This window comes from Arvicanthis niloticus, chromosome 10 (genome assembly GCF_011762505.2).
Source record: "Arvicanthis niloticus isolate mArvNil1 chromosome 10, mArvNil1.pat.X, whole genome shotgun sequence".
Taxonomy (NCBI): domain Eukaryota; kingdom Metazoa; phylum Chordata; class Mammalia; order Rodentia; family Muridae; genus Arvicanthis; species Arvicanthis niloticus.
Genome location: NC_047667.1, coordinates 74,471,158 through 74,498,721, shown reverse-complemented (window position 1 = coordinate 74,498,721; position 27,564 = coordinate 74,471,158). Strand labels below are relative to the sequence as shown.

Below are 27,564 nucleotides of genomic sequence, written 5' to 3'. Positions count from 1 at the left end.
CTTGGTTGTTGTTTGTGGATTCTTTTTATTTTCTCCAAAACTCAAGGCCTCAGGCACACTGGGCAAGTGTTGGATCCTCCAGCTACAGCCCCAACAAAAGCCAGATAAAATGAAACTAATTTTTCAATACTGAATATTTCATCTTGGTTTTATTTTTGTCTGAAGTAATAATAAGGTATTAAAGAGAAATTAAGAGCCTCCATTCTAAGTGACATAAACATATTTAATATGTTATTTAATTGGGCACTTATGAATTTAAGCAAAATATGCCTGTCTGTAGCCACACCGTGGCACATCAGTGCTGAGGGTAGATTTTTGGAAACACTGAACTTTCTCTAAGTTGTTCTTACATGCCTCATACCAATGCTAAGGAAGTAATTTCTTATCTAAAGTACTGCCAGGGAAACATTTATGTAAATTGATTGATTCCAACTGTAAATTTCATCTCTAGCGTTCCAAAATGAAAATGTGATCCATACAGGCATGAATAAACTACACAGGATATCCCAACTGCAGGCAGGGCAAGAATTCTTATCTAGCATGCACACGTGCATCTACCTATGATGACAGGACTCGGGCTACGCTCTAGCTTACCAAACAATGGTCCTCCCCTCCCTCCTCTTTTCAGACAGGGTCTCACTCTGCATCCCTGGCTAGCCTGGAACTCCCTATATAGAATAGAGTAGGCTGACCTTGAACTTGAGAGACACACCAGTCCATGCCTCCCCAGTATCAAAGGCATGCACAGTCACTCCTGGTCAAGAGTACTGTTTTTGTTTGTTCTCTTTTGCTTTGTTTGAGACAGTGTGTAGACCTAGCTGGTCTGAACTTGGATAGATCATCCTGCCTCTGCAAAGGAACTTGAAATACTGTGAGCAAAAAGTACAAATAACTCTATTCGTATTAAATCCTTAATACTTTATTCCTTCCCTACCTGTGTATTCACTCCTGAGGCATTCACTACCATGTGACTGCTGGAACCTCAAACAGTGTCCTTTAAAAAAGTAGTAAGCACTTACCCATGGAGCTGTTTCACCATCCCCAAATATAACATTCATAAATAAGGGTGCCATACAGAGAAACATGATTGAAAACACCTTTGTAGATTTATAAAATATGCATCATGCTGAGAAATATCTAGTTAATGTTGGTTTTGGAAAGGGAAACATAAAATTTAATCATTTGCTAATCTGTGTGAGACCTGAAAATGTAAAGATTGACAGAAAAATTAAATATATGTGGTGCATATACAGAATGGAATATTTATAAAATTTTGTTTCTAGAATCACTCAATAGATTTTTATTAGATGTTCATCAGTACATAGTCCAATATCAAATCAAGTAATTCTTATTAATCTATGTGTGCTCAGAAGACTTACACTTCTTCTTTGTCAAATTCTAGAAAGAAATAGAAATAATAGATTTCCTTCATCAAAACTATTTCTTTCTGCACAACAATACAGACATAAAGGTATCACATTTAAGAAAAGTGACTGGAGGTCAAGTTTTCCAATTTGTTTTGAGTGACCACTTACCTAATGTTGCCCAGCTCACAATCTGATTCATAAGAGGCAGGCCTTCTTTCTTTAGCAGACTGTGGTGGGTGCTGTACACAACATACATGGAGAGTACTGTACTCAGCATCTAAAAACACAAACCAGCTTAGCAAAGGGGAGGCAGGGAAAGTGACATCCTACCAAGATGCTTAGACAGCACTGAGGAAAACTGGAATGAAGCTGAAATACTGGAATGGTGCCAGCCTGCCTTCTTGTGCTCCAGGCTACGTGTTAGTACTGCCATGCTAAGCCAGGGACTTGCCTAAGGGCGCCGTGAGGCATGTGTGCTATCAAGAGTGCTTCGGAGTGCCTCACCAGAGCTTCCCTTTAGAAGGATCTTCAACAAGTGTTGAAGGTTTCTTAAGTTATGTGTCCGGAAGGGAGTGTATAGTCTAGTGCCTTTCCCACCTGCTGCTCTGCACAGTACTATCTGTATATCTACCAGGCCCTGGGAACTGAGGCAGTATAAATGCTCACTGTAGTTCTGTATGAGAGGAGTCAGCTTGAAGGCTGTTTTCATAAAAAACTAATTATTGCAATATAGTCTCTTCTACTCATTCATGTGTTGTCTCCTTTTGTGCTGACAACCAAAAATATTATCCAACTGTATAGAATCAATAGTGAAATTAATTACCATTTTAAGAAGTGAGCTAAAGTTTGACTACAAAAGAATAAGCTCTCGGAGTTTAGATCAGTGATCTCATTATCAAATCCTGAAGATTACTTTATTTTGTCTTTTTTGGTGAACAGATTAAGACACAAGCTTTTCTGTGAATAAAGCCACGATGCAGTCCTGGGATCCTTGCTATTGTAAGACATGTTCTCAATTTAGAGATGACAAAATGAGGGGAAAATGTATGCCTTGGGATCAATAAACTACGTCAGGCAGCACAGAAATGAATGCAAATTACTTAAGATAGTGCAGGAAAGAACTTTGTAATAGAGTTACGTAATACTCAGGGGCATTTCCAACAAACATGAAAGAATTTAAGCATGATAGTCTTCTGTTCTCTGTAGTGAGAATCAGAAACACGTTCCTGTCAAAGCTCTCTTTACTGTGGGTGGATTCTGTCAAAACGAGCCCAGTTTTAGAGGAAAGGCAGTGTGCTATTTACACTGAAGCATATGTTCCAAAGCTCGACAGGATGTTTACAAAAGATAATTCTTCTCCTCTTAGGAGTTCACTGTTGCTCTCCAAGAATGAACATAGCTTACGGAATCTTTTAAGCATGTTTATATTTTTATTTCACACTACTTTGGAAATAAATTATAGTGTTTTGTCCTGAGAACTTTTTAAGAAAACTCAATTGATTTGGTAGAGCTCCAGACACGGTTATCCATACAAAAGGGGCGGGGGAGCTGGTGTGCAAGTTGTAAAAAGGGAACTCATGTTGATGAGAGTGTAAACTAGTGCAGACACTTTGGATATCAGTCTGTAAGTTTCTCAAAAACTAGAAACAGAGCTGATATATGACCTGGCTGTATCTCTCCTGGGTAAACACGCAAAGTACCTCATATTCTACTACAAAGACACTTGTGTACCCATGTTCACTGCTACTCTATTCACAATGGGATTAACTAGCTGTCTGTCATAACAAAATTAACCTGTACGACTACTGGCAGATGAATGGACCAAAAGTAACACAATGAAGTACTACTCAGCTTGACTGGCCATGGCTACTGCACACATGAACTCACACTGCTACCCACATGAGCAAGCCAGAGAATATTCTGGCATAGATGGGGGAGGTTACCCTCCAGGCATCACCTGTAAATGTGGAGATATTGGATATATTTTATTGTTTTTAAGAATGAAATTCTCAAGAATAAAGAAAAATTATAATAAAAACAAAAACTTTTAAATCTTAAAAGATAAATTCTATTGTTGAAAACATAAAAATTAAAGAGGACTATTATCCTATTGAAAAAATGCTTTCTAAGTGGTGCAGTGGTGGCTTATACTTTTAATCCCAGAACTCGGGAAGCAGAGGCAAGCAGATCTCTTGAGTTTGATGCTAGCTGGGTCTACAGAGTGAGTTCTTGGACAGCCAGGGCTACATAGAGAAACCCTGTCTTAAAAACTGAAAAAAAAAAAAAGAAAAAATATACAAAATGAAAGAGTACTTTCTATTCTAATACATAAAAAGATATCATTTTGTAAAACATAATTACTATTTAATCTATAACTTTCACAAACTCATTAAATATTTGCTATATAACATTAAGAAACAAACTGGAGTTAAATTACTGGAAACTGTACATCCTGTAGACAGAATAGCTGGGCACTAACTAACTTTAAAACACCACAGTCAGCAACCTATCTCCTAGGTCATCTATCACTTCTGCCCTCATGTCAGCCCTCGCAGGAGCTGCCATGTCAAAGCAGCTGGATGCGTCTGAGGACAACAAGAATCTTGTGCAGAGCAGACACTTTGTCTCCTATTTGCCCTAAGTTCTAAGGCCTCCTTAACCGCTAATTTCCTGACATCACTCGTTACTCTCGCTGACCTCGTGCTATTCTATACATACTTTTGTGTACTATCTTCAAAAGAAAACTTACTTCTCTGTTGAGTCTTGAGTGACAAGAATACAGGAATGTAACAGAGTATAACACTAAGATGCATTTTATTATACAGCTAGAAAGATATACTGTAGAAAAATTTTAACTGACCTGTAACAGGAGTACCAACAGTTCCTCCTTTACCAAATTAGTTTTTCTTTTTACGAGAGTTGTTAGAACAGCCAGCGACAGCAGAAGAACCAGCAATCCGGCACCCATTCTGTTTCAAAATATTATCCACGTTCAAACTTTTCTAAAGAAGCATACTAAAGACAGCATATGAAAACATGAGGCAGCTTACTTAAATGTAGACCTCTCATGCATTTTGTTTAATCATCATCAAGTAGGAAAGCTGGCAGAAGAATGATGGGAAATAGCAGGGCAAGCACATGGCAGAGCTAGTTGTAACCACATTCCATAATTTCTTTCAGTATATTTACTAATACCTATTTGTCTAATTCATTCTTTTTCACTCATCAACTGCCATGGCTCTTAAACTGAGCTGGGTAAATACAGAGAATATAAAAGGTAGCTAAACGAAGCATCTGCCACAGGGATTCTCACTGAGAGAAGAGATTCATACAAAGGACACAGCACTCCTCAGGCCAAGCAGCTCCTTCCCATCACAAACACCAGTGTCTCCTCAGCTGGTCTGGCTGGAAAGTGGGGAAATAGCCTCAACAGTGTTGGGGAGCACATCCCTGTGTAAGTCATTCTGTATACTATGGTGAAGTGGCTAAATACATTTTCTAGACTGTCAGCAAGATGGTCACTGAGGTTATAGGTACCTAATACCAAGGAATTTTAGGTCTTCGTAAAAATCTGAGTAATATAAAACAACTAAGGAAAAATGAGTGTTAGAGAAATAAGAAAGTGCAAATCCATGATTAGGTACATGCCACGAACATGTTCATTTTTTCTAGTCTTCAAATAATCTCTGAGGTCATAAGAACAAACACCAACACTTTAAGATGTATTATAAAAAAAAAAAAACCTCATACAACTAGCTATGTAGAATAACAATTTTTGCCTTTTCTCTTTCATTTTAACTTATTGGCAACTGTTTTGCTTTAGTACACTGGGCTCACACCATACACTGATCTTCTCTGTCTTCTTATTTTATCCTTAAGTGTTTCATACATCTGTTTCTGTAATCAGGAGGATGAAACTGCTACGAGAGATCAAATGAACACAGAACTTTCTCTATGAACTAAGAGTAAGATAAATTGCAAATAATCATGGGAAACCAACACGCATTTAACATTAATAGAAATTTAAATCAAGTTGAGATAGAAAAAAACATAATTTCCAAAAGCATAAATTTTATTTTTCACATTTTAGCAGGTTTATTTGCTTTTTGAGTCCGTCTTTAATAGAAAATCCAAGTGGCAATTTTCTACAGAGACCATTTATGCAATATATTCTCCTTTTATATATTTTCTCCCAAACTATGTCAGAACTGCATGCATGGGGAAGACTGATTAAAGGTAAAAGAGGGCTTTACAGAGATACCAGAACTCACAGGATAGCCTGCATCATCAATCAATCCATCAATCAATCAACAAATAAAGTATTTGAATTTTGTTTCTCACATGCTATGTATACTTCATGAAAATTCCAAAATTTTGGCTTAGTAATACTATAATGTTGAAGTATAGCTTAGAGGTATAATCTTATAATTTAATATAATTATTGGGCTCTGATTATTAACTGTGTTCCTATGACAATTCCTGATCTAGTTTTTGTTGTTGCCGTTGTAAGAAGCCAGAAAAACTAACAAGCAAAGTAAAGAATTTCTTAAGTTAACAGACATTTAGAATATTCAGTTAATCTTACAGTTAAAAAAAAAAAAGATATACCCTCATCTATTAAAGATTAGGTAAAATGCTTTTTAGAAATGCCCAGAGCACTAAGAAGTAAACAGCAGAGGCAACTATATGATTTAAAGGTATGGACTGGTATATGTGCCTACAATCCCAGTTCTCAGAAGGCTGAGGCAGGACACTAAGTTTGAGGCCAGCCTGGGCTATGTATACAAACTCTGCCAAAAAAAAAAAAAAAAAAAAAAAAAGAAAGAAAGAAAGAAGAGAAAAGAACAACAGTGAGATGAAACAGAGATAACTTAGCCAAGCACACAGACATAGCACACAAAGATGGAAACACACACATGCACACATACAAAGACACCCGTCATGGTTGGGAGGAAAGTGTCAGTCGGTTACATGTGACAACTTAAAAGCAAAGGCAATTAATTATTTTAAACACTTGTCTAGGTCATACTGAGGGGAAATGTACAAGTAACTCTGAGAATATATTAAAGAATAAAGAATTTTTTTACATAATTTTAATGGTTAAACATAAACATATTGCCTAACAAGGAGAAAGTCCTGGGGCTGATTCCTAGTTCTGCAAACAAACTTTCAAAATAAATAAAGATTTTTTTCCTCATGGAAAAATTTTAATTCAATTAAGACAGACTTTCATTTTTCAGTGGCATATTTTATGGACACACTCAAAATGAACATTTGAACACAGAACACTTTCACAATTTAACTAAATTTTTACAGATTCTATAATATTCAAAATAAAGAAAATCTAAACCAGGAGTGGGGGTGAGTTTTAAGGTACTGCTTGGTGCAATTTTACTGCCTGTGAAGGTCTGGTAGCATCTCCAAGGGGACCAGGCCTCTGAGGTGATAGGCTAAGATCATAACTAGTAATTTAACATTTAGTATTCCAAGTTTATTCACATAACGCTAAGCTCAGAACCAAGATTAATGTAGTGTTGGGGCTGGAGACATGGGTCAGCAGTCAAGAGCATTTTCTGCTCCACCACACAGTCTTAGTCCAGCTTCCAGAACCCATTTCAAATGACTTCCATATATACGTAACCCAGATCCAAGGGATCTCATGTCCTCTCATGGCCTTTATGGATATCCACATACATATGGCGTGCGTACACACACACACACACACACACACACACACACAGATCAGAGAGACAGAGCAGAGAGAAAGAGACAGACAGAGAGAAAGAGAGAAAGAGAGAAACAGAGAATTGTTTTTAAATGTCAAGAGAGGATCAATTCTATTGAAACGGCAAACAGTATTGTACGTACACTAGAGAAAGGTCTGGCTTTCTACCCACAACAGGCATCAGTGGGAACACTGCAAGAAGCAAAGAGAAGAAAGCCCAACTCAGGCAGGTGATCTACAATCAAGAAAAAAAAAATGTATTTAGACAAATATGGTATAGAAATCTGGTTTTAGCATCTCACACACTACGTAGCTGAAACTGAAAGAAAAGCTGTGTTAAATTTACTTGGACACTAATATTGTATGAGTTACGTTTGTAATGAGAAAATGTATGACAGGAAGCAACTTAAAGATGGACGGTTTGTCTTTTTTTATAGTTCCACAGATAGTTATGTCAATCATGGCAGTGGGTAGGGAGCAGGGGAGCAGGGGAACAGGGGAGCAGGGGAGGGGGAGGCGGGGGAGCAGGGGAGAGGAGAGCGGGGAGCGGGAACAGGGGAGCAAGGGGGGAGTGAGGGGGATGTAGTGGGGAGGAGCAGGTCCTGACAGCCAGCAAGAGCTTGAGGCAGCTGACATGACACTGTGTCAGTCAGGAAGCAGAGAATGAATGTTGCTGCTCAACTTTTGCTTTCTCCTTAAAAAAAAATAAAAATAAAAATAAAAAAAAATAGCCCCAGTGGTTTAGGAGGGACTTTTCACCTTGATTAATTTAATTTAGAAAATCCCTCACAGATCTTCCCAGAGGCTTGTCTCTACAGTGATTCTTAAATCCCTTCAAGCTCACAGTTAAAATCAACCATCATAAATATGGATACCTTGAACCATATTTACTAGCTTTTTGGGGTTGTTTTATCTTTTGAAATTTGTATACATGTGCTTCATCAAATTCCTTCTCAACTTCCTGTGGCTTTTAAAATACTATTGGATCTACATACGGCTACTTTCCCAGGAAAGAGCTGTGTGGATGGAGCACGAAGCACAGGAGGCTACTCCCCAGACTAGAGCTTGGAGTGTGGACCCCTAGGCCAACCTGCTGCTCTGAGACTTCTCCCTCCCCAGGGACTAGAAACTCCACGAGTACTGCAAACAAGTCAGCTCTGTCTTTATAGGCTTCCTATATCTCTTGCTCATTCTGACAGGTATATATGTGTATAAATCAGAGAGACAAAAAGTTGATGGCGGCCCTTCCTTTCAAAGAACCAGGCCTTTTATGTGAGTATGCATTCCACTACTTTGCTTAAAGATAAACAATTCTTTGAGCCAAACACACATCAACACAAAGTAATTACTAGTCTGTTTTGCCAATATGAGTACTTATACCTTTGCTCGGGTCCACAGCTGAGTGAGAAATGGCCAACCTGCAAACACAATCAGTCCAGCTGTCAACATGTATCGGTAGAAGAAACTGAGCACCTGGCAACAGATTGCAAAGAAAATGAAGAGTAAGGTCACTTAATGCCAGAAGCATAAAAATACAAGACACCTGTTCAGGTACTTACCAGTACTTCAATACCCAAGGTAAAGACAAGCAAGTAGGCAACAAAATGCCTCAGAGGAAAAGTCAGTAGTGATTCAACCAGGTCTTGAATAACTTCATGTCTGTTTAAGGAGATCATTTACAAAATGATTATTTATAATTTGCAATACCATACTAATATTAGCAATATAATGCCAAATTAAAACTGCACAAAGCTCCAAACCCCAGATGTTTATGAATGCGTAAATTATTTAAAATTTAAGATAAAGGGTAGCAATCTATCTTAATGGATTTGCTTACTTTGATTTGTGGGAATCTGTATTTTGGGAAAATAATGATAAGCATTTGCTTAGTTTTATAAATAACAATAAATGATTTTTGTATGACCTTAGTTTAAACAAAGGTACATACACTACAGATAAATCAAAAATAAAGTAAAATGAACCCGAATGTACACAAACTGAAAAAAAACGACTACAACTCATTGGAATAACCTTATATCTACCTCTGAGCTACACCCAAAGCCTTCGTAAACAAAGTCTTAATTAAACTTAGACTTTTATTTATTTGCAGTACCGAGGACTGAACCTAAGGCTCTATACATGCCAGACATCAGTCTGACACTAAGCTAAAATCCCAGCCTTTTCATGGAACCTTTATGTAGTCATTCAGGGCAGCCTCAAAATGCCAGGTTTTGTGCCTTAGCCTCCTGAGGAGATAGGATTATAGACACACACCACTACTCCCAGGTTAATTGCACTTTTTAACTGAGCCAAATAACCTTTTCCAAACCCAATTTAAGATGCCATTAATTGTACACTAATTGTAATTGAGAATTTATAACCACCAAAAATGTATTACATACTTGAGTACGCTTTGCATTTCATCATCGAGAGAAAAAAATCTTTAGCATTTGTAGAGCATTAAGTAGGTAATTGTAAAAGGCCAGTGTCATGTGGTTTATGACCTTTTTCTGACTGAAAACAATAGCTATAGAATAAAATTATATCACATTGTTAAGTAGCTACCTAGGCAAGAAACGTTATTACCACAAGAAGAGTATTTCTTTTGTATTCAACTGTGAATAAGCAAAGACGCACAAAAGATTAAATGAAGTCATTTTGGAGAATTTTTATTCTAGAAAAACTGGGTTAAAATACTTAATATTTATTTATTGTGTGAATAAGTATGGAAGTGCATTCCACAATGTGTAGCCACAGTGGAGGTCAGAGAAGAATCTGCAGGAATCTGTTCATTCCTTTTACTACGTGGGGCCCAAGTGCCCTTGACTGTTGACCTATGGAGCCACATAACCAGCTTAAAAACTCACTTTTAATGTTTTATCTGCCATTCAATCTATCAAAAAGGCTCAATAAAACATATTTGCAAAATCCCATCTTCCTTAAATTTAAAATACATACGCCATCTTAATGATTAGGCTATTTAATCTTCAGAAGATTGTACAGTACAACAGACTGGCTAGGAAACTTAAGAGAATTCTGAAACCAAAGAAATGATGTCAGAAAAACATGTGAGCTAACTAAGCAAACCAACAACCTTACTCCTTTCAGATGGTGAAATGAAATCACTGTATGTTGTTTGCTTAGTGTCTTTCTTCTTCATATTTAAAGTATTTGAAGCATTTCTATATTTTATTTCTTATATTTCAGTATCTCGATATTTTTAAGCCACATTTTTAGAAAGTAGAAGTAGTCAAAGCTAGAATCAACAAATATTAGAAAAATATGTAGTGTCAAGACACACATGCTAGCCAGATGCTATGTTTTGTTTGTTTTGTTTTCGGTCTGGTTTTTTAGGCAGCCCTTCCTGATAGAGCCTAGATCTAGAAATGCAGATCCTACTGCCTCTGCCTCTGCCTCAGGAGTCAACTTGAAATCTGTCTTGCTTTCCAGCTAACTGTAATAGTAAGAAGCCACTTTTAGACTATGCTGAGAAGTGCTTAAAGACAAAAGCACAGCGTACTGAGCAGCAGAGGGTCCCTGTCAGTACACATGAATAGATTTGATGTAAGTACAAAGTTTAATTTATTTCACGGCTAAGGAAGGAAAAGTAAAGCATATGGGGAAAAACACGTAAGTCTTGTAAAACATGAAGAAACTAAAAGACAAGATGTAAGGTAGTCATGACACAGCACAGTAATATTTATTATGTTGTTTTATTCTAGATTTTTGTTTGAAAAACACTCAAAGAAACCAGGCCACTGCTCCCTCAATGCAGTACAAGTGAAGTAAAAAGCTAACACAAGAGGGATGTTTAATATGCAGCATTATGCAGTTGTAAATGAAATGAGAGTTTTGGGATATCTGAGAATATTACAGCCATCTTTTAGGACTTATGCTATAAAATCCAGTGCATTTTACACACAGGATTAACTGCCAGTGAAGTAGAAATAAGGCAGAAAGGCAAGCTACTTACTCTCTTAGAACTGCATACCATATAGGCACTGGCAGCAAGCAATACACATAGTAAGTCCAGGGGCAGGCTTGGATCGTCAGGAAGCATGCTACTAAAACACCAATAGCCACGAAGCTACAAGGCAGGAGATGGTGAGGCTTCTGAAATGAAACAGAACATTCAAATACATTCAAACCCATTCTGATTAATTTTTAAGGAAAATATCTCTTTTATTATTTCTGCAACTAGATAATTAATTAAATGTCTTTCAAAATGGAAAAATCTGTCATTGTCCTAGCATATCAGGAAAGAAACTGGCTATCCTAAGATAGCTGTCACTAGGCACTTCTCAGCGGCAGACTGGCAAGAGTCCTAAAATTGGTCTGTAAATAACTCATTCAGACCTCTGAACATAGTTCTTAGAAACAATTTTTAAATTAAATCTTGACTGTCTTCTGTGTGTAGCTCACAAGGGCCTATTTACCACGCAATAAACCATTCTTTATTTGGAACCGTTTCTGCCTAGTCAAGGCTCCAACCTGCCAAGCTGCCCACTCGCCTCTCCCACTGCCTTGACACTGCTGGTTCCTTCAGTCATATCTACCCTTCTCAACCACCTGCAGAATAAGGAACTCCTTACACGTCTGTCACCAGGGCCAGCTTCACAGACTACCAACACTTCTTGATGCTCTGGGCCAGGTAGAAGTCAGGGATATACAGTCCCACAACTGGGAAAAGGGGACTTTTTAGGGGATGTTATAATGCTAAGAAATAGAATGCTGGGGTCTGAAGCAGAGGTTACGAAACGGGACAAAGTATATCAAGCCCCTTCAGAAGATGTTAGAGAGGAAAGGAACTGGACAGTGGGGGGGGGGGGGGTCTTTTGTCTCCACTCCATGTTTTGTTTCCTCAACCTGTCGGCCAAGGATAAATGCAGTGGGAACAAAGAATCTTTCTGGAAATACACAAAAATAAGAAATGTATACAATTCCTATCCCTTTTTCATGTTTTTCTCTACTGGTGTAAAATATTATGAAGTCAGAATCAAGCATAAGTTAGGACATGGCTGTAAAAAGAGGCTGAAGCATAGCACTGTAAATAAGAACCTGAAGTTCAAGTTCATAAACTGGCTATGATATTGTGAGGGGTGATCTTAGCTGTCAACTTTACACACCCAGGAAGAGGAAACTTTAACTATGGAACTGCTTCCATCAGACTGACTTTTGAGCATGTCTGTGCAACATTTTCTTGATTAACACATAATGTGGGAGAGAACAGTTCAAAGTACAAGCTCTCCTCAGACAAAGTTTTGTCTATCCATAATATGGATACAATAAAATTATATATATATTTATATATTTATATAATATAAAATTATATATTATATAATATAATATAAAATTTATATAATATATAATATAAAATTATATATTATATAAATATATAAATATATAATTTTATAATAAATTATAAAATATAAAATAAAATTATATATATATTTATATATTTATCAGTGTTGGTAATAGAACTCAGATTACACAAGGCTTAATAAAGTAACTAGACGCCGGGCGGTGGTGGCACACGCCTTTAATCCCAGCACTCAGGAGGCAGAGGCAGGCGGATTTCTGAGTTCGAGGCTAGCCTGGTCTACAGAGTGAGGTCCAGGACAACCAGGGCTACACAGAGAAACCCTGTCTCAAAAAACCCAAAAATAAATAAATAAATAAATAAAGAAACTAGAATGTTATTGCTGCTCAATAAATAAATAATGGCTATTATTTTTATTTTTTTTATTCTTCTTTGCATTAATCTCAGCAATTATAGAATCTCTCAGTCAACAGCACAAGAAATAAAGATAATAGAGGTCCCATAGAAAAATGATGGCGAACAGGAGGCCAAATTTAAATAAGCGAGGACAGATAAGAGCTCTAAAATTGAAATGGGGCTATGTCTGCAACTGATTGTAGGGGAGGAGAATTCACACTATTTTGAAAAGAGTAAAATAATAAGAAATGAAAGATATAAGTGTCTAAACAACAACTCCATATTCTAGAGTTGATACAATATGGTAGACTGTGGGGAACACTTCTGGAGTTAGCTTTGACTGACTTCTTGCTTGTAATTAATCATGAATGAGTCTGTTGGTCTCTGTCTTTGTTTTCAATTAAGACGTATGTTATACCCTGACAGGTTCCTGTGTTTACGTATACATCCTTGAGAGACTGTCCTAGCCTGAAGGAAACAGCCTTAGTCAAACACAGATACTGTGTACCATAAATTGGCCATGTAAGGATTTGTGGTCATTGTTTATCTTCTGGGAATTGGTCATGCTTTGTGTTGCTTGCCTTTAAAAGACACTGAGAAAACACACTTGCTCACTAGCATGGTATTAAGCAGTGACCCTCCATCCCTATCTCTTGCATCTTCTTTCTGCCTTTCCTGTAATTAATCCTCACTCCCCCAGTCGCAGTTCCTATGTTGACTGACCAGCTGGCTCCGGCAGTAGAATTATCTAAGCCTCCATCTTTCTTCCATAATATGAGAGTCATAACTAACGAAGTTGCAGTAAGATTAAACCTAACTGAAACAACACTTACGAAGCATCCAGGGGAGGGTATACTTGGAAAAATGGAGATCAGTAAAGATAACTTACCACCTAGCACGAAAGTATAGCTTCCCAGCTCTACCTTTGCTTGTCCCATTCAATCAGTTTGAAACTCCCCCACACTATAGTCTCAACTTCCAGCAAAAAGCTGGAGAAATGACTCAGTGGTTAACAGTGTATATAGTACATGCAAAGGACCCAAGTTCTTGTACCAGCACCCATTCTAGACAGTTTATTAAAACCCTGTAATTCTAGCTCTAGATCTGAGTCCCCCAATTTCCATAGACATCTGGAGTCATGTAACCCTCCTAGATACATACAAACACACAATTAAAAATAAGTCCTTAAAAATAAACTAAACTCACAGGACTTCCTTCTTTTTACTGTTATCAATATGATGGATTTTCTTTTATTTAAAACATGATAGTCCTGGCATCTTAAACACTAATAGTGTGATATACAGTAACCAAAATCATGGAGGGTGGCTATGTGTGTTTGTTTCTTACCTACTTTATTTAATACCATGATTTTTCATGGTAAAATCTGAATTTTATATTTCTCTGTAGAACACCTCGCATTGTATTTGTACACTCAATTAAACACTGACTTGCACTGTCAAATTAATAAACAAAAGAACTATCAACTATGAAATCTTGACAGTTTAACAAAAATATCTCCTTTTTTTTTTCAATATTCTGAACAGTAAAAGGAAAGAGCAATGTTTAGCACAGTGGCTCAGATCCCAGTGCCCCCACCTAGGCTGCGAGGCTGTTCCCAAGTTACAAACATTAGTTGAAATGCACAAAGAGGACAGTATATATTTCAAGAACTCAGTACAATTCCTAGATTCATCTCTCCATTTCCAAAACAGTCATTTCTGTGTATTTCTCTAACATGTAGGAAATAATTCCCATTACAGCCAACCTCAAATACACTGAAATAATTACAGTTACTTGGAAAAAATTATTTAAGATGCATAGAAAAAACTGTAAAAAATTGAAATTAAGCAATAATGTTCTTCCCTATACTACAAACAAATAAAATAGAAAAGGATAAGAGTTACCACTAGAAATGTTTATAGACTACTATTATTTAAAATATACTAGCAGAATACTTACTTTTTAGAGGATTTGGGCACAGTAATAATCATTAGAGAGAAAGAAGCAAAGGAAATGGAGGTAGGGTATTCTGCCTGGTAAACGGTAGTCAGCACTATACTTTAAGACAGAAAATGGCTTAATGCAATCAAGCCATGTATGCACTATGACAGGCTCTCTGTAGAGCACTGACTTCCCTGTGGGTCACAATGAGAGGAGCTAAAGTGGGAGGAGTAAGGAGAGGAAGAGGAGGAGTAAGGAGAGGAAGAGGGGAAGGAGGAGGAGCCTGGAGGAGAGACGTAGGAGCGATGGAGAACCACGCATGTATTGAGAGCAGTCCTGGGTAACAACAACTCATATCTAGGCTAGTTAATTGGTTAACACTTTCAATTGTGTGGGCATCTTGTTATTTGAGCATTATCAAACATATAAAGCCTTTGGTTAATCTTTAAACATTAGAGTCTCATTTCTACCAGGTACCGCGTGGATGGATGACCGGTCTGGGCTCAGCCCAACCTTGTGGAGACTGCATGGAAGATTGGCAGAGCCACCTCCCATGATGGCATCTCATGGGTGGCAGGGCCGGTGTCTGAGGCCACTGACTCAGGCGGCCAGAGACGAGCAGCAGCGGTGGCTTATGGCCTCAGGCCTAGGCTAGTCAGGAAGATGGCAGCTGATTAAGAACAAGCAAGACTGGGTGCCACTGTTTTGTTTTTTTGTTTTTTTAAAATATTACTGCAACAACCTAGGACCATCATAAAATATATTTATATTGTGATTCATAACAGTAGAAAAATTAGTTATAAAGAAGCTACAAGAATAATTTTGTGATTGGGGTCACATGACATGAGGAACTGTGTTAAAGGATCACAGCATTAACAGGGTTAGGAACCAATGGTTTAGAAGTCTGACCTCTTCTTTTCATTGAAAGCACTGTATGCCTCCATTCTTAAATGAAGGTAAAGAAACTATACATTTTAAAGACTCAGTAGAATTTCTAGATTCATCTCTCCACTACCAAAACAGTCATTTCTGTGTATTTCCCTAACATGTAGAAAATAATTCCCATTACAGCCAACTTCAATACATTACAGTAATTAAATTATTCTTAAGATAAAGAAAACAATCTTCAAATTTATACTGTCAGAAAGCTGAAAGAGGGAAAAAATTCAGAGATGTATAAATATTACTATAAAGCATATTTAAACAATGAAGATATTGTTTGTCCAGTTCTTATTATGAGATAACAATTAATATACTGCTTTGAAGTGGTTTTGCTTTGTTTCTGGTTTTTCTGTGTAGCCCTGGTTGTCCTGGAACTCGTTCTGTAGACAAGGATGGCTTGAACTTAGAAATCCACCTGCCTCAGCCTCCTGACTGCTGTGATTAATAGTGTGCACCACCATAATGGTTTGAAGAGGCTTTTTTTAAAAGTATATTTACTATTTTTATTAATGTGCATGTGTACATGTGTCATATGCCTGCATAAATTTATGTGTTATGTATAATGAAATGTCTGGGAAGGCCAGCGGACATCAGATTCCCTGGACCTGGAGTTACAGGAAACTGTGAGCCACCTGATACAGGCTCTAAGAGCTAAGCTCAGAGCTACAAGAGCAGCAAGCACTCCCAGCCTCTGAGCTGCCTCTCCAGGCCTGGAGTAGTTTCCTAATAACCTACTCTAGAAGTATGTGCAATGCTTACATTGAGTAGTTATTAAAAAAAAAAAAAAAAACAGAGACAGTATAATTAAGACTACAGAAGAAGTTAAATTATTCATATGCATTTCTTTATGCTTCTTTTATATTACAGAGCCACTGTTATCAATATATCCTCATAGCCACTGGGGGGCGGGGGGAGGGGAGAAACAGACACACCAGAAAATACAAGAAACGGTGAAACACATCAGTTCACTTAGTCTTACAACTTACATATTCTATGAACTCACTATACTGACTGATTCAGTTTCTTAGACTGAAGTCCTGGTAACTCAGACAGTATCATCTGAATCTTTGTTACATATGAACTTACCTTACCTTCCTTCCTAGTGCTTCTTGGGATATTAGAATGAGACTTGATGATTAACAAAGAAGCATAAGACATCCATCCCACAAAACCAACTGCAACATTGATGCCCAGAAACAATCTGTCATAAGTGTGATAATAGGACAGTCCTCTCAGGGCAAGGTCAATCAGCTCCTCACAGAGGGACACCTATAGGGACAAAGCATATACAGAACGTGTATGGTGAAACAGCAAAAGCCAAGTTTCTCCAACCAAGGACCTGGTGTTCGGTACAGCAGACCACGAGAGCAGAGTAGAGTGAGAAGCTGTACGTGAGAGGCTTAGGAACAGACCACAACTGTGAGGAAGCTAGGGCATTTTAATGAAAACTATCTATGTGCTGTGTAGTATTTTAAAGTGACTCATTATGTCAGAATGGTCCTCCGATGACACACACAGGAAATAAAGGTTCTCCAGCATATATCCCAAATAATGGAGATGCCCATATGTACATACATATGCAAGCATGTAAGCATATGCATTGTATTTCACTTTCATGTAAGATTATGCAAATCTACTATAAAATGTCAGCAAAATAACAATGTTAGAGGAGAAGAATAGGTTAGCTGGGGATATAATTCAGTGGTGCCGTGCTAGCCTAGCATAGGAGACGCTCTGGGTTCAAATACTACCAGGGAGAATGTTTAAAATATAAAAGCATAATCAAAAAATTATAAATGCACAGACTAATAATTACTTAGGTAATCTTTTATAATAGATGTAAAATTTTTAGTGAGGCATGGTAACATGTGTGTGTAATCCCAACTGCTTTAGAAGCTGTGCAAATCTGACACTAGCCTGGGCAACTGAGTAATTCTCTGTCTAAGAAAAAAATAGTAAACAAATTAATAAATTAAATAAAGAAATAGGGCTGGGGATGCAGCTCACAAGTAGGGTTTAATTAGCATGCACAGGACCCTCTGTTCAATCCGCTATAATATAAGCACAATACTATGCAATGCAATGCAATGTAATACAGAAAAACAGTGGGGTAGAGGTGCTTAGAGAGCAAACTTTAGCATGAATGTGGTGACTGATGGAAGTGGCAAACGCGGCACTCTACACCCTCACAGGATGATCATGGGGACTCTTAAAAAGAAAAAAGAAGGCAGCACATTTCCTTTCTTAAGCCACCCTGCGGCCTGCCGGCTGTGTTGCCCAGGCAGAGCCCCCCTGGCCCTGACCCCTGACCCCTGACCCCAAGTGCCAATGTACTTACTACTTCATCAAATCTTTCTTGTTTTATGTAAGATCTTGCTTTTCTTAAAATGTCCAGCTGTTGAGAATCTGAGAGCAACCTACAAAAGAAAAGGGAAGAATAGGTTTAATGTTTCCTAATTTGGTTTCTTGCATTTTTTGCTAAATAAAGACAGTTAAAAAAAAAAAATCAAAAAACCAGAAAACAAAACCAAATAAAAATGAAAAAGAAAGGAAACATTAGGTCAAACTTTACTGTGGCTAGATATTTGATTGTCTCTGAGAAGAGATTATGGTTAAACTTCACTTTCTTCACCTCAGATTTCTTTTTGATAGTACTGGGAATCAAACACGAAGCCTTGGACATGATAATCAAGTGTCCCACTGACAACTATACCCCAATGCCTGACACAAAGCTTCAAACACCAACTACATTTATGAAATCTATATAAACCATCATTCTAAAGAGACTCAAGGCCATGAAAAGAAACTGTGGATGAAGTCAAGATACTCAATAGACCACTGACTTCCATCTGACCTCCTCTTCCTTGCTCTGACATATTCTAGTCATGAATACTGACTGCATCCTCCAACTTTCTTGTAATAATTACAACTTCTTTAATCTACTTCACCAGTTCTACGCTCCACAGACTACTTCTATTACTCTTAATTCCTAATGACCCCGTCCATCCATCCATCCATCCATCCATAGATACATACATACATACATACACACCTACACACACACACACTCATGTGCTTGCATATGCTCATGTGCCCCGCCCCCCACACACCACTTTTCACTTGTCATCTATCTTGGATTCACATCTGAGTTCTTGTTCATAAAGATCTTTATGCTTTCCAAATTAAATCTTTATGACCCATTCCATATCTCTCCTCACACCATTAGCACTTTACTGTGGGTTAATAATCAGTTTATTCCCATTCAATTACATTTTAACTTCATGTGGGCCAAGATAACATCTTATATTTCCATCCATTTTCACAGTAATACTTAGAAAAGTGCTAAGCACACAGAACGAATCGATAAATCTTAATGGATAAATGCTATCACAGAGCCTGTTGTAGTAGCGCATGCCTATAGCTGTCAGGGGCAAGCAAAAGGACCTGAGGGTTAGCGCCAGCCCAGGCTCACAGCAGGTTTCAGGCAAGAACAAGCTACAGAGTGAGCCTCAGGCGTTTGCTTGTTTGTTTGTTTTGTTTGTTCGTTTTGTTTATAAAGCTATCAAGATGCTGTAGGTCTGTACTTAGTTAAAAATTTAAAAGAATGACACAGTTATATTGTCATTTTAAAAATACTAAAGATTTACAAATTAAATAAAAAGATAAGAATTAAGAAAAACCGGAGAAAACCATTTTGAAGGAGAAGCACTCAGGCTTATTCCAGTACATTCGGGACACTCAGATAAGAAAACACACGCTAGGGAATAGCAGCATGTGTTTAGCATATCAAGTGTTGTGGAATATCTGTGGCATGGTTTATCTGGATGGTCAGCATGGCAGGATTTGGAATCACCTAAGACTACTGTTCTCAACTCCTGGGTAAGCACCCCCTTGGAGGTCTCATATCAGATGTCCTGCATGTCAGATATTTACATTATGGTTCATAACAATAGCAAAATGACAGTTATGAAGTAGCCCAGAAATAATTTTACAGTTGGGGGTCATCACAATATGAGGAATTGTAGTAAAGGTTTGTAGCATTAGTAAAGTTGGGAATCCCTGTCCTAAAACCCACCCTTCCGGGTGTTTCCAGAGAGTATCAATGGAAGAGAAGATTTTCCCTCAGCGTGAGTGGTACCTTCCAATGTATTCCAGAGACATAAAGAAGCAACGTCACCTGCCTTTGCTTTTTATTTTATCAGGAAGTGTGTCTACTGCTGCTGCTACTATCTCCCTATTCTAGAAAGACAGTAACATTCCTTTCCCTGCCTCCAAGTTCTGGGATGTACCATCAAACCCAGAAAAAGCATGATTCTGACTAAGAATGTCAAGTTCAGGACAGGAAAATACATGCAAAAATACCTCATTAGATGAGTCCTTATCCCTCTAGATACTGCTCCATCAAATTAACTATCCTGGTTGAGTTTCATAATTTACTATTCTTTGTCAAATTCAGTCCCAATTTAATATTCAGACCCAAGAATAATAGAACCTTAAAAATATATGCACACTTTTGCTTTCCCTAAAAAATATATACTGGCACAATCATTTTGGAAAATTGAGAGTATAAAATCAACACCATACACAGAATGATCCAAAAAATTATCCCATGTGTATCTATGTATACTTACATCATGAATAAAAGCTAAGCCTAGCAGAATGTTCTGGAAATCCTAGAATCTGGCAGGCAGAAAGAGTCCTTGGTTTGAGGTTAGACTGTGATACATGGCAAGTCCCATGCCACACTGAGCTTACATAGCAAACAATGTCTTAAAACAAAACAAAACCACAGGGAAAAAAACCCAAACAATAAAAAAAAAAAAAAGCATACAATATGTAAGTGATAAAAAGTAGACATAAGCCGGGCAGTGGTGGCGCACGCCTTTAATCCCAGCACTTGGGAGGCAGAGGCAGGTGGATTTCTGAGTTAAGAGGCCAGCCTGGTCTACAGAGTGAGTTCCAGACAGCCAGGACTACACAGAGAACCCCTGTATCAAAAACAAACAAACAAACAAAAAAAAGTAGACATAAGACAAATGTTTGTCAGTAGTGAGATACATAAATAAATTGCAGGTTCACACATTCTGTGTAGCAGTGAGAAACACCAACATGTGGGGTAAGGAAGCCAGTGCAAATGAGCATGTCTGTTTGAGTTCTTATATGTGCAGTTCCATACAGGACAGCACCAATCAAAGTTATAAGACAGTGTTGATTTCTAGAAGGGTAACTAGCAGTACTGTGGCATTCTGTTTCTTCTTTTATAACTCGAGTAATTGCATTTGACTTGGTTTTGTTGCTTACAGAAGGGGCTCACTTGTCTCAATTCTGGATGAAGATGTTTCAAGGTGTTGATTTTTTATAAGGAATATAGCTGTGAGCTGCATCCTTTTCTTTTCACATATTAAACTCATTTTTACAATTTCAACAATGCTCAGGCATGTGCGATAGAGGGAGGAGTGCTTGTGCAAAGAAAGAGACGACAATACCCTCCCTGATACGCTCCATGTGGAGGCTAACTCAGCACCATGCTTAGAGACATCTAGAAGCCTGAGGGAAGACCAGGTGCATTTCTGGGCAGAAAGAGAAAGAGACAACAACCACTAGTGCCAATGCCATCATGGTCTTCCTTCCTTCCTTCCTTCCTTCCTTCCTTCCTTCCTTCCTTCATTCATGTGTTTATTTATTGCTTTTTGAGACAGAGTTTTTCTGTGGGGCCCTAACTGTTTCTTCATGACAGCCAGAGTGCAGGGCCACCTTCTTCCCCTTGGCCTTCTTAGCGTTGGGCATCTCACTCAGCTGGAGGAGAGAGGTTAACTTCTTTTTCTATTGGAGTCTTTTTTGTCATCAAAAATGTGAGTAACAGGTTAGGATGTAACTCAAAGAGAAGAGTTCTTGCCCAGTCTGCACGAAATACTGGGCTCACTTTCTAGTATGAACATCAGGAGAAAAGAAAAATGTGCCTTCCTTTCTGTCATTTGCTGCTGCTCCCCCCAATCCTCCTCTTCCTCCTCCTCTCCTCCTCTCCTCCTCTTCCTCCTTCAGCCCTTCATCCTTCTCTCCCTCTCCTCCCCTTCTCCATGTCCTTCATTCTATCTTCCAGTTAACCCTCTTCTCTCCCTTCTCCTCCTTTCTCCTTCTGTTCTTTTTATAGCAGATCTCACTGTACAGTCACGGCTAACATGAAACATCTGATTCTGCTTTAGCTCTGTACCTGCTGGGATTGCAGAGTGTGCAACTAACCCATTTGTCTCATAGACTGACTGATATTCTAAAAAGACCAGGCATGCCACAGACCTGACATCATTTTACTATATTACAAACACATACAAAATCTAAGACTACTTAAATTTCATTAAATTTATTAAAACATCTAATAGCAACCCCTTAAGCAGTATATAATTTAGGCAAAAGGGATGATGAAAGGAGAATTGTGATTAGAAGCCTGGATTCAAGTTCAGCTCTACACCATACAGCACCACAATAAAAGACTCGGAAGGTGATTTCATCCTCCACAGAGCAGAGAAAACCATGCTGCACTCTGTATGATGGCTGCTATGAATACATCTGTGAGATATAAGTCTGGCCAAATCTTAAAATTCACTATTTTGAGGACAAAGTATAAGTTCTGAACATGCACACATGGACTAATCTGCTTACTGCCATTTTCACTCTTCCTATACATAGGTTTAATCTGCCAAGTGTCTGCTCCAATGCAATTCTGAAATAATGTGTTTCTATTCAGTCTTTTGTGCCATGGAAAAAATTCATTTTATATCTTACCTACATTCTGTGTTAATAAGCTTTCCTTTCACAAAACACATCCCAGACAACTACAGCGCTGCTCTTCTTTAAAGTCTCTTCTCAACAGAAAATATGGGTTATTTTTTCTTGTTCTATAAAAATGAATCCTATTCTTTACTATGAGGGATGATTTCTATTCTAAATTCTATAAATCTAATAAATTCCACATATATATGTATACATGGAGAGAAAGAGAGAGAGAGACAGAGAGAGAGAGAGAGAGAGACAGAGAGAGAGACAGAGAGAGAGAGAGAGAGAGAGAGAGAGAGAGAGAGAGAGAGACATACAAAACAGACAAGCTGCGCCTGTCAGTACCCACTGGTAAGACCTCTGTGGCGTTTTCTGCAGAACTAGGAGTTGAGCATGGCCTCACACACGCTAGACAAGCATACACAATGGAGCCCCAGCCCCAGCCCCTAACAAGACATCAATCTACCTTGTAACCAGTGTTTTCATCTCGTTGTACATAAATGAGAACGAATAATTTGGAAAATCATAACAATTTTGAATAAGTTATAAAAGTTTCATGACAGCTGTAAAACCAGTAAACACTTTATATAATTGTGCATACAAACTGGATTATACAGATAGACAGATGGATAATTACTTTTATGAGGTAGATCATCCTAACAAATGGCACAGACTGACTCTGAATCTGTGGGCTCAAGCAATCTTTCTGCATCAGCCTTCTGAGTAGCTGGGAATACAAAAGTACACCAACCATACCCAGTACAAACTACATTGTATAATGGTTTTGATGAAACTAGTGTAAAGTGGACTGAGAGTATAGAGCAGAGGTACATTCCAGAGGAGCATTCATCAGGTTCTGAGTTCAACTCACACATATGCACAACAACAAACCCACTATGCTGCTTTTGGCACCACAATAGAAAAGACAGTCTGTCAGAACTTGAGAATCTACAGAGGTTAGAGGAGAGGTAGAACCTGACTCTGCCTCCTTCGGTCTATCTAATATTTGTTAATGTGTGGTAGTGAAGAGTCTAGGCAAACAACCTTTGAGGATGACAAGCTTTGCTTGTGGTTAAAACATAGAAACCAAGAGGCGCTGGAGAGATGGTTCAGTGGTTAAGAGAACTGGCTGCTCGTGCAAAGGACCCAGGTGCAATATCTCACATTTACATGGTGGCTCACAACAGCTACAATTCCAGTTCCAAGGGATCCAGTGTCCTGTAATGGCCTCTTTGGGCATCATCCATGCATGTAGTACATGCACATACATGTAGGTAAGCACTCATACACAAAATAAGAACAGGCGAATCTTTTTATAATGCGTAAACACAGAAAGAGCTGGAGCCCACAGAAACTCCTGTGATCAGACCACAGAGCTAGAAATACAATCAGAGCTACTGCAGCACAGAGGGCATTTTGGAACAGATGAGGCCATAAGAGAGCAACAAGAGGAACAAGTAAGTATTCAGTCAAGAACCACTGCACCCAGTCCTTAGATAGACACGCTGGCTCAGGATATGGCTGGGACCTCGCATGTGGCACCTTACAGTAGACAACAAAACTAGACCTGACAAGAGTTTACTCAGGCCAGTGACAGTAGGGATTCCTCTCTACTGTGATATTACTGAGGTAGGTTTTGAGTCACTAAGTATTCTGATAAAATATTCACTAATCCCTACAAACCCATTATTTCTGTGAACACATATATTCAGTTACAGCATCCAGATCTACTATCCCTTTGCTACAGTATATATTCTGTAGAGTATTTAACATGAAACTTCGGGAGCAGGATGGTAGATTAGAAGTTTCTACCATGTGATCCTATGCAAGAGAAGGATAGTGTAGCAACGGAGAGTATAATTCACCAGGGTCAACACACTGGCAGTCTTAATGGCTAAAGAAATTCTTGGTTCTAGTAGGCCCTGTATCATGGAAGAATTTGATCTGACAGTGACTTTTCTGTCTGACAGGCTAGCATTGGAGAAGATCAGCATTCTATATCTAGAGTGCTACATCAAGATGCCATTTTAAGAAGGGGCCTTGGTCTAAATCTGTGCTGCTACAGAGACATGAACAATCCCAACAAGACAGCCTACGAACATCCTGCCACCATGTCTAGGTGGAAGATGGGCACAAGATGTGTGTGGGGGGTGGGAAGATTCAAATTCACTGAGAATAACAAAGAACAGTGAATCCAGTCTATGGGGCCATGCCCTCACACTCAGTAGCAAGGAGTAAAACCCACCACCTATGGGTTAAGGTGCAGAATGAGACGTTTGTCCATGGCTGGCCATTGCTTAGGCACAGGAGCTGCCTCCTTACCACTAACATAGTTTGTTGCTAGTCTAGGAGCTCTGGGCCCATGTACAGATCCCTGGATTTCTGCAGGATAGTTTCCTGCCGTATTGTCTGAAAGCAGAGCACCAGGCTCCCTGGTTTATCCCTATCTTATGCTCTGATCCTATACTTAAATGGTACTAAGGACCTCACTAGAACACTCATAAATCTGATAAAGACTTTTAGTGAAGTAACAGGGTAAAAATCAATATACAAACTCAGTTACTTTTCTACCAACCAGGAAAGATCATGTTAAGAATCAAATTAAGAGCCGGGCAGTGGTGGTGCACGCCTTTAATCCCAGCACTTGGGAGGCTGAGGCAGGCGTATTTCTGAGTTCGAGGCCAGCCTGGTCTACAAAGTGAGTTCCAAGACAGCCAGGACTACACAGAGAAACCCTGTCTCGAAAACCATAAAAAACAAACAAACAAACAAACAAAAAAAAAACCAAAAAAAAATTAAGAATACAATCCCATTCATAAGAGCAAAACAAAATACTTTTAAGAATAATCTTTAGAGAAAGAGGTGAAAGATCTCTAAATGACAACTATAAAACAAAAACAAACAAACAAACAAACAAACAAAGCTGAGACAGAAAAAAAAAGACCTCCCAGGTTTGTGGATCAAAACAACTGATACTGTTGAGAATAGCTCTATTACCAAAAGCTATCAGCAGATTCACTGGAATCTTTATCAAAATGACAATCATTGCAGATACAGAAAAAAAATCCTAAAATTTATACAGAAGCACAGAAGAGAGTATGAGTTGGGAATGCAGCCCTAAGGGAAAGGAACACTGCTGAAGACGCCTCGTGTCTGATTAAAGTCATATTGTAGATCCATGTAACAAAGCCAGGAGAGAAGTGCTATACAAGCAGCCATGAAGAGCAATAGAACAGAATGGAGGACCCAGAAACAAAGTCACAAAACCACAACTTTTTTGTTTTGTTTATTCTTTTATTTAATTTTTATTTTCAATCACTCCCTTCTGGTATTCTCAGGTAGGTACCTAGATACATATGGCAGACACACACACACACACACAGGGAGAGAGAGAGAGAAAGACAAAGAGAGACAGAGAGAGAGAGAGAGAAATCTTAAAAACAAAAACTACATTGAGAGTCCTTGTTACTCTAGTAGAAGCTAGCATCATGAAAACATAAAACAATAAATGCTGGCCAGGATGCAGGGAATGGAGCGTGGGAGCGTGGCTGGTGGGGATACAAGTCAGTAGATCGGCTATAGAAATCAGCATGAGGATTCCTCACATTAAAAAAAAAAAAAGGAAGGAAGGAAGGAAGGAAGGAAGGAAGGAAAATCTCTCCGGGTTATTCATCTAAAGGAATCAGAATATTTAACTCAAATGCCAATGTACCCATGTTAATCAGGGGCTACCCACAATAGACAAGTTATGGAATCGGCCTCAATGTCTGCCAACAACGGATTGACTTATATATAAAATGTGCTATATATACAAAACAGTGTTATTCAGCCATGAACAAATCATGCCATTTGTAGAAAAATGGAGGAAACTTAATCTATTAAGTGATGTCTGACACAGAAAGACAAACATCACGTTTCCTCTGATGTGTGGATCTAGGCTTATTTTAAAGAATCAGTGACATGATTTAGCAGCACAACTATACTTGTCGATTGCCTGTTGAAGCCTGACAACCTGAGTTCCAATCCCCAAACCCACACGGTGGGAGGAAGGGACAGACTTCCATAGGCTGTCCTCTGATCTCACTCAGTACGTTTGCCCCACAGCACTTGCTCCAGAGGACCCAAGTTTGATTCCCACGTCCACATTAGTGGTTCCCAGCTCCACCTAGACCTACAGCTGCAAGGGATCTGATGCCATCTTCTGGGCTCTGTGGGCACCTGCACTCATATGTGTATACACAAACACAGACATAAACCAAACTGCATACCAAACTCTTTTAAGTCTTGAAAGAAAAGAAAGAAAAGGAAATGTGAGTTAGAGGGGCTAGACGAATGACAATGTTGGAGTCTGCAATACCAGCACTCAGGAGACGGAGGCATGACAGAAGTTGGAGGCAGTCTGGGCTGCAAAGTGTTTAATATTCTGTATTAAACAATCAAAAAAGAAAGAAGGAGAGAGGCAGCTGTGTGGGTCAAACAAAACAAATACATGGCACATTTTTCTCTCTCTATTTGGCTAAAAACAATGTCTTCACAAGGCATTATTAAAAAAATACTTAGGGATGCTTCATTTCAAATGCAAATTTCTCTCACTTACTGAAAAAAATTACCTTCCAGGAGTAATAACCCCAACCAATATAAAAGCGCTTTCTCTTTCCAGTGCAGTAGCTGCACTGGAACTGCATTGGTGGGAAAGACTTTTAAGGACCTAGGACGTGGATGATGGCACAGATCTGCAGTCACACACTAAAGAGGCACAGACAAGGGGGATCACAAACACAAGGCTATACGTGTCTACACTACAAGTTCAAAGACTGTTTGGACTACATGAGAGACTGTACCCAAACAAAAAGAATGAGAGTGAGGGCCTACTGGGAGGTTTTAGATCACTGGGCAAGTCCTCCTAAAGGAACTGTGGAGTGCTGTCACTTGAAGCTCACATGCCACTAAGCAAGAAGCTTGACCTACCACCAACTCCCTGCCAGGGCACACTGCTTCCTCATCACAGGGACAATGGAGCTGACTCATCATGGAAGGAAGTCTCCAAAATCACGAGCCCAAATTAAACCTACTCTTTCTTAGTTGGTATAACTCAAGAATTT

At 38.6% G+C, this 27,564-nt stretch overlaps 1 protein-coding gene across 8 annotated transcripts in view; it reads right to left on the bottom strand.

Annotated features, from left to right (window-relative positions):
• The window catches only part of Pign (phosphatidylinositol glycan anchor biosynthesis class N), a 118,847-nt gene that overhangs the window by 55,271 nt on the left and 36,012 nt on the right, over positions 1–27,564 (bottom strand). For all 8 annotated transcript variants that reach the window (XR_013113041.1, XR_013113042.1, XR_013113043.1 and 5 more), the window contains 8 exons: positions 18,030–18,108; positions 16,778–16,960; positions 11,066–11,205; positions 8,652–8,751; positions 8,473–8,565; positions 7,236–7,327; positions 4,228–4,336; positions 1,536–1,644 (listed from right to left, as the gene is read on the bottom strand). Coding sequence is in view for 5 of the 8 variants with exons in the window: in XM_034513246.2 (XP_034369137.1) it covers positions 1,536–1,644; positions 4,228–4,336; positions 7,236–7,327; positions 8,473–8,565; positions 8,652–8,751; positions 11,066–11,205; positions 16,778–16,960; positions 18,030–18,108 (905 nt within the window). In the remaining 3 variants the exon portion in view is untranslated. The remainder of the gene's footprint in view (positions 1–1,535; positions 1,645–4,227; positions 4,337–7,235; positions 7,328–8,472; positions 8,566–8,651; positions 8,752–11,065; positions 11,206–16,777; positions 16,961–18,029; positions 18,109–27,564) is intronic.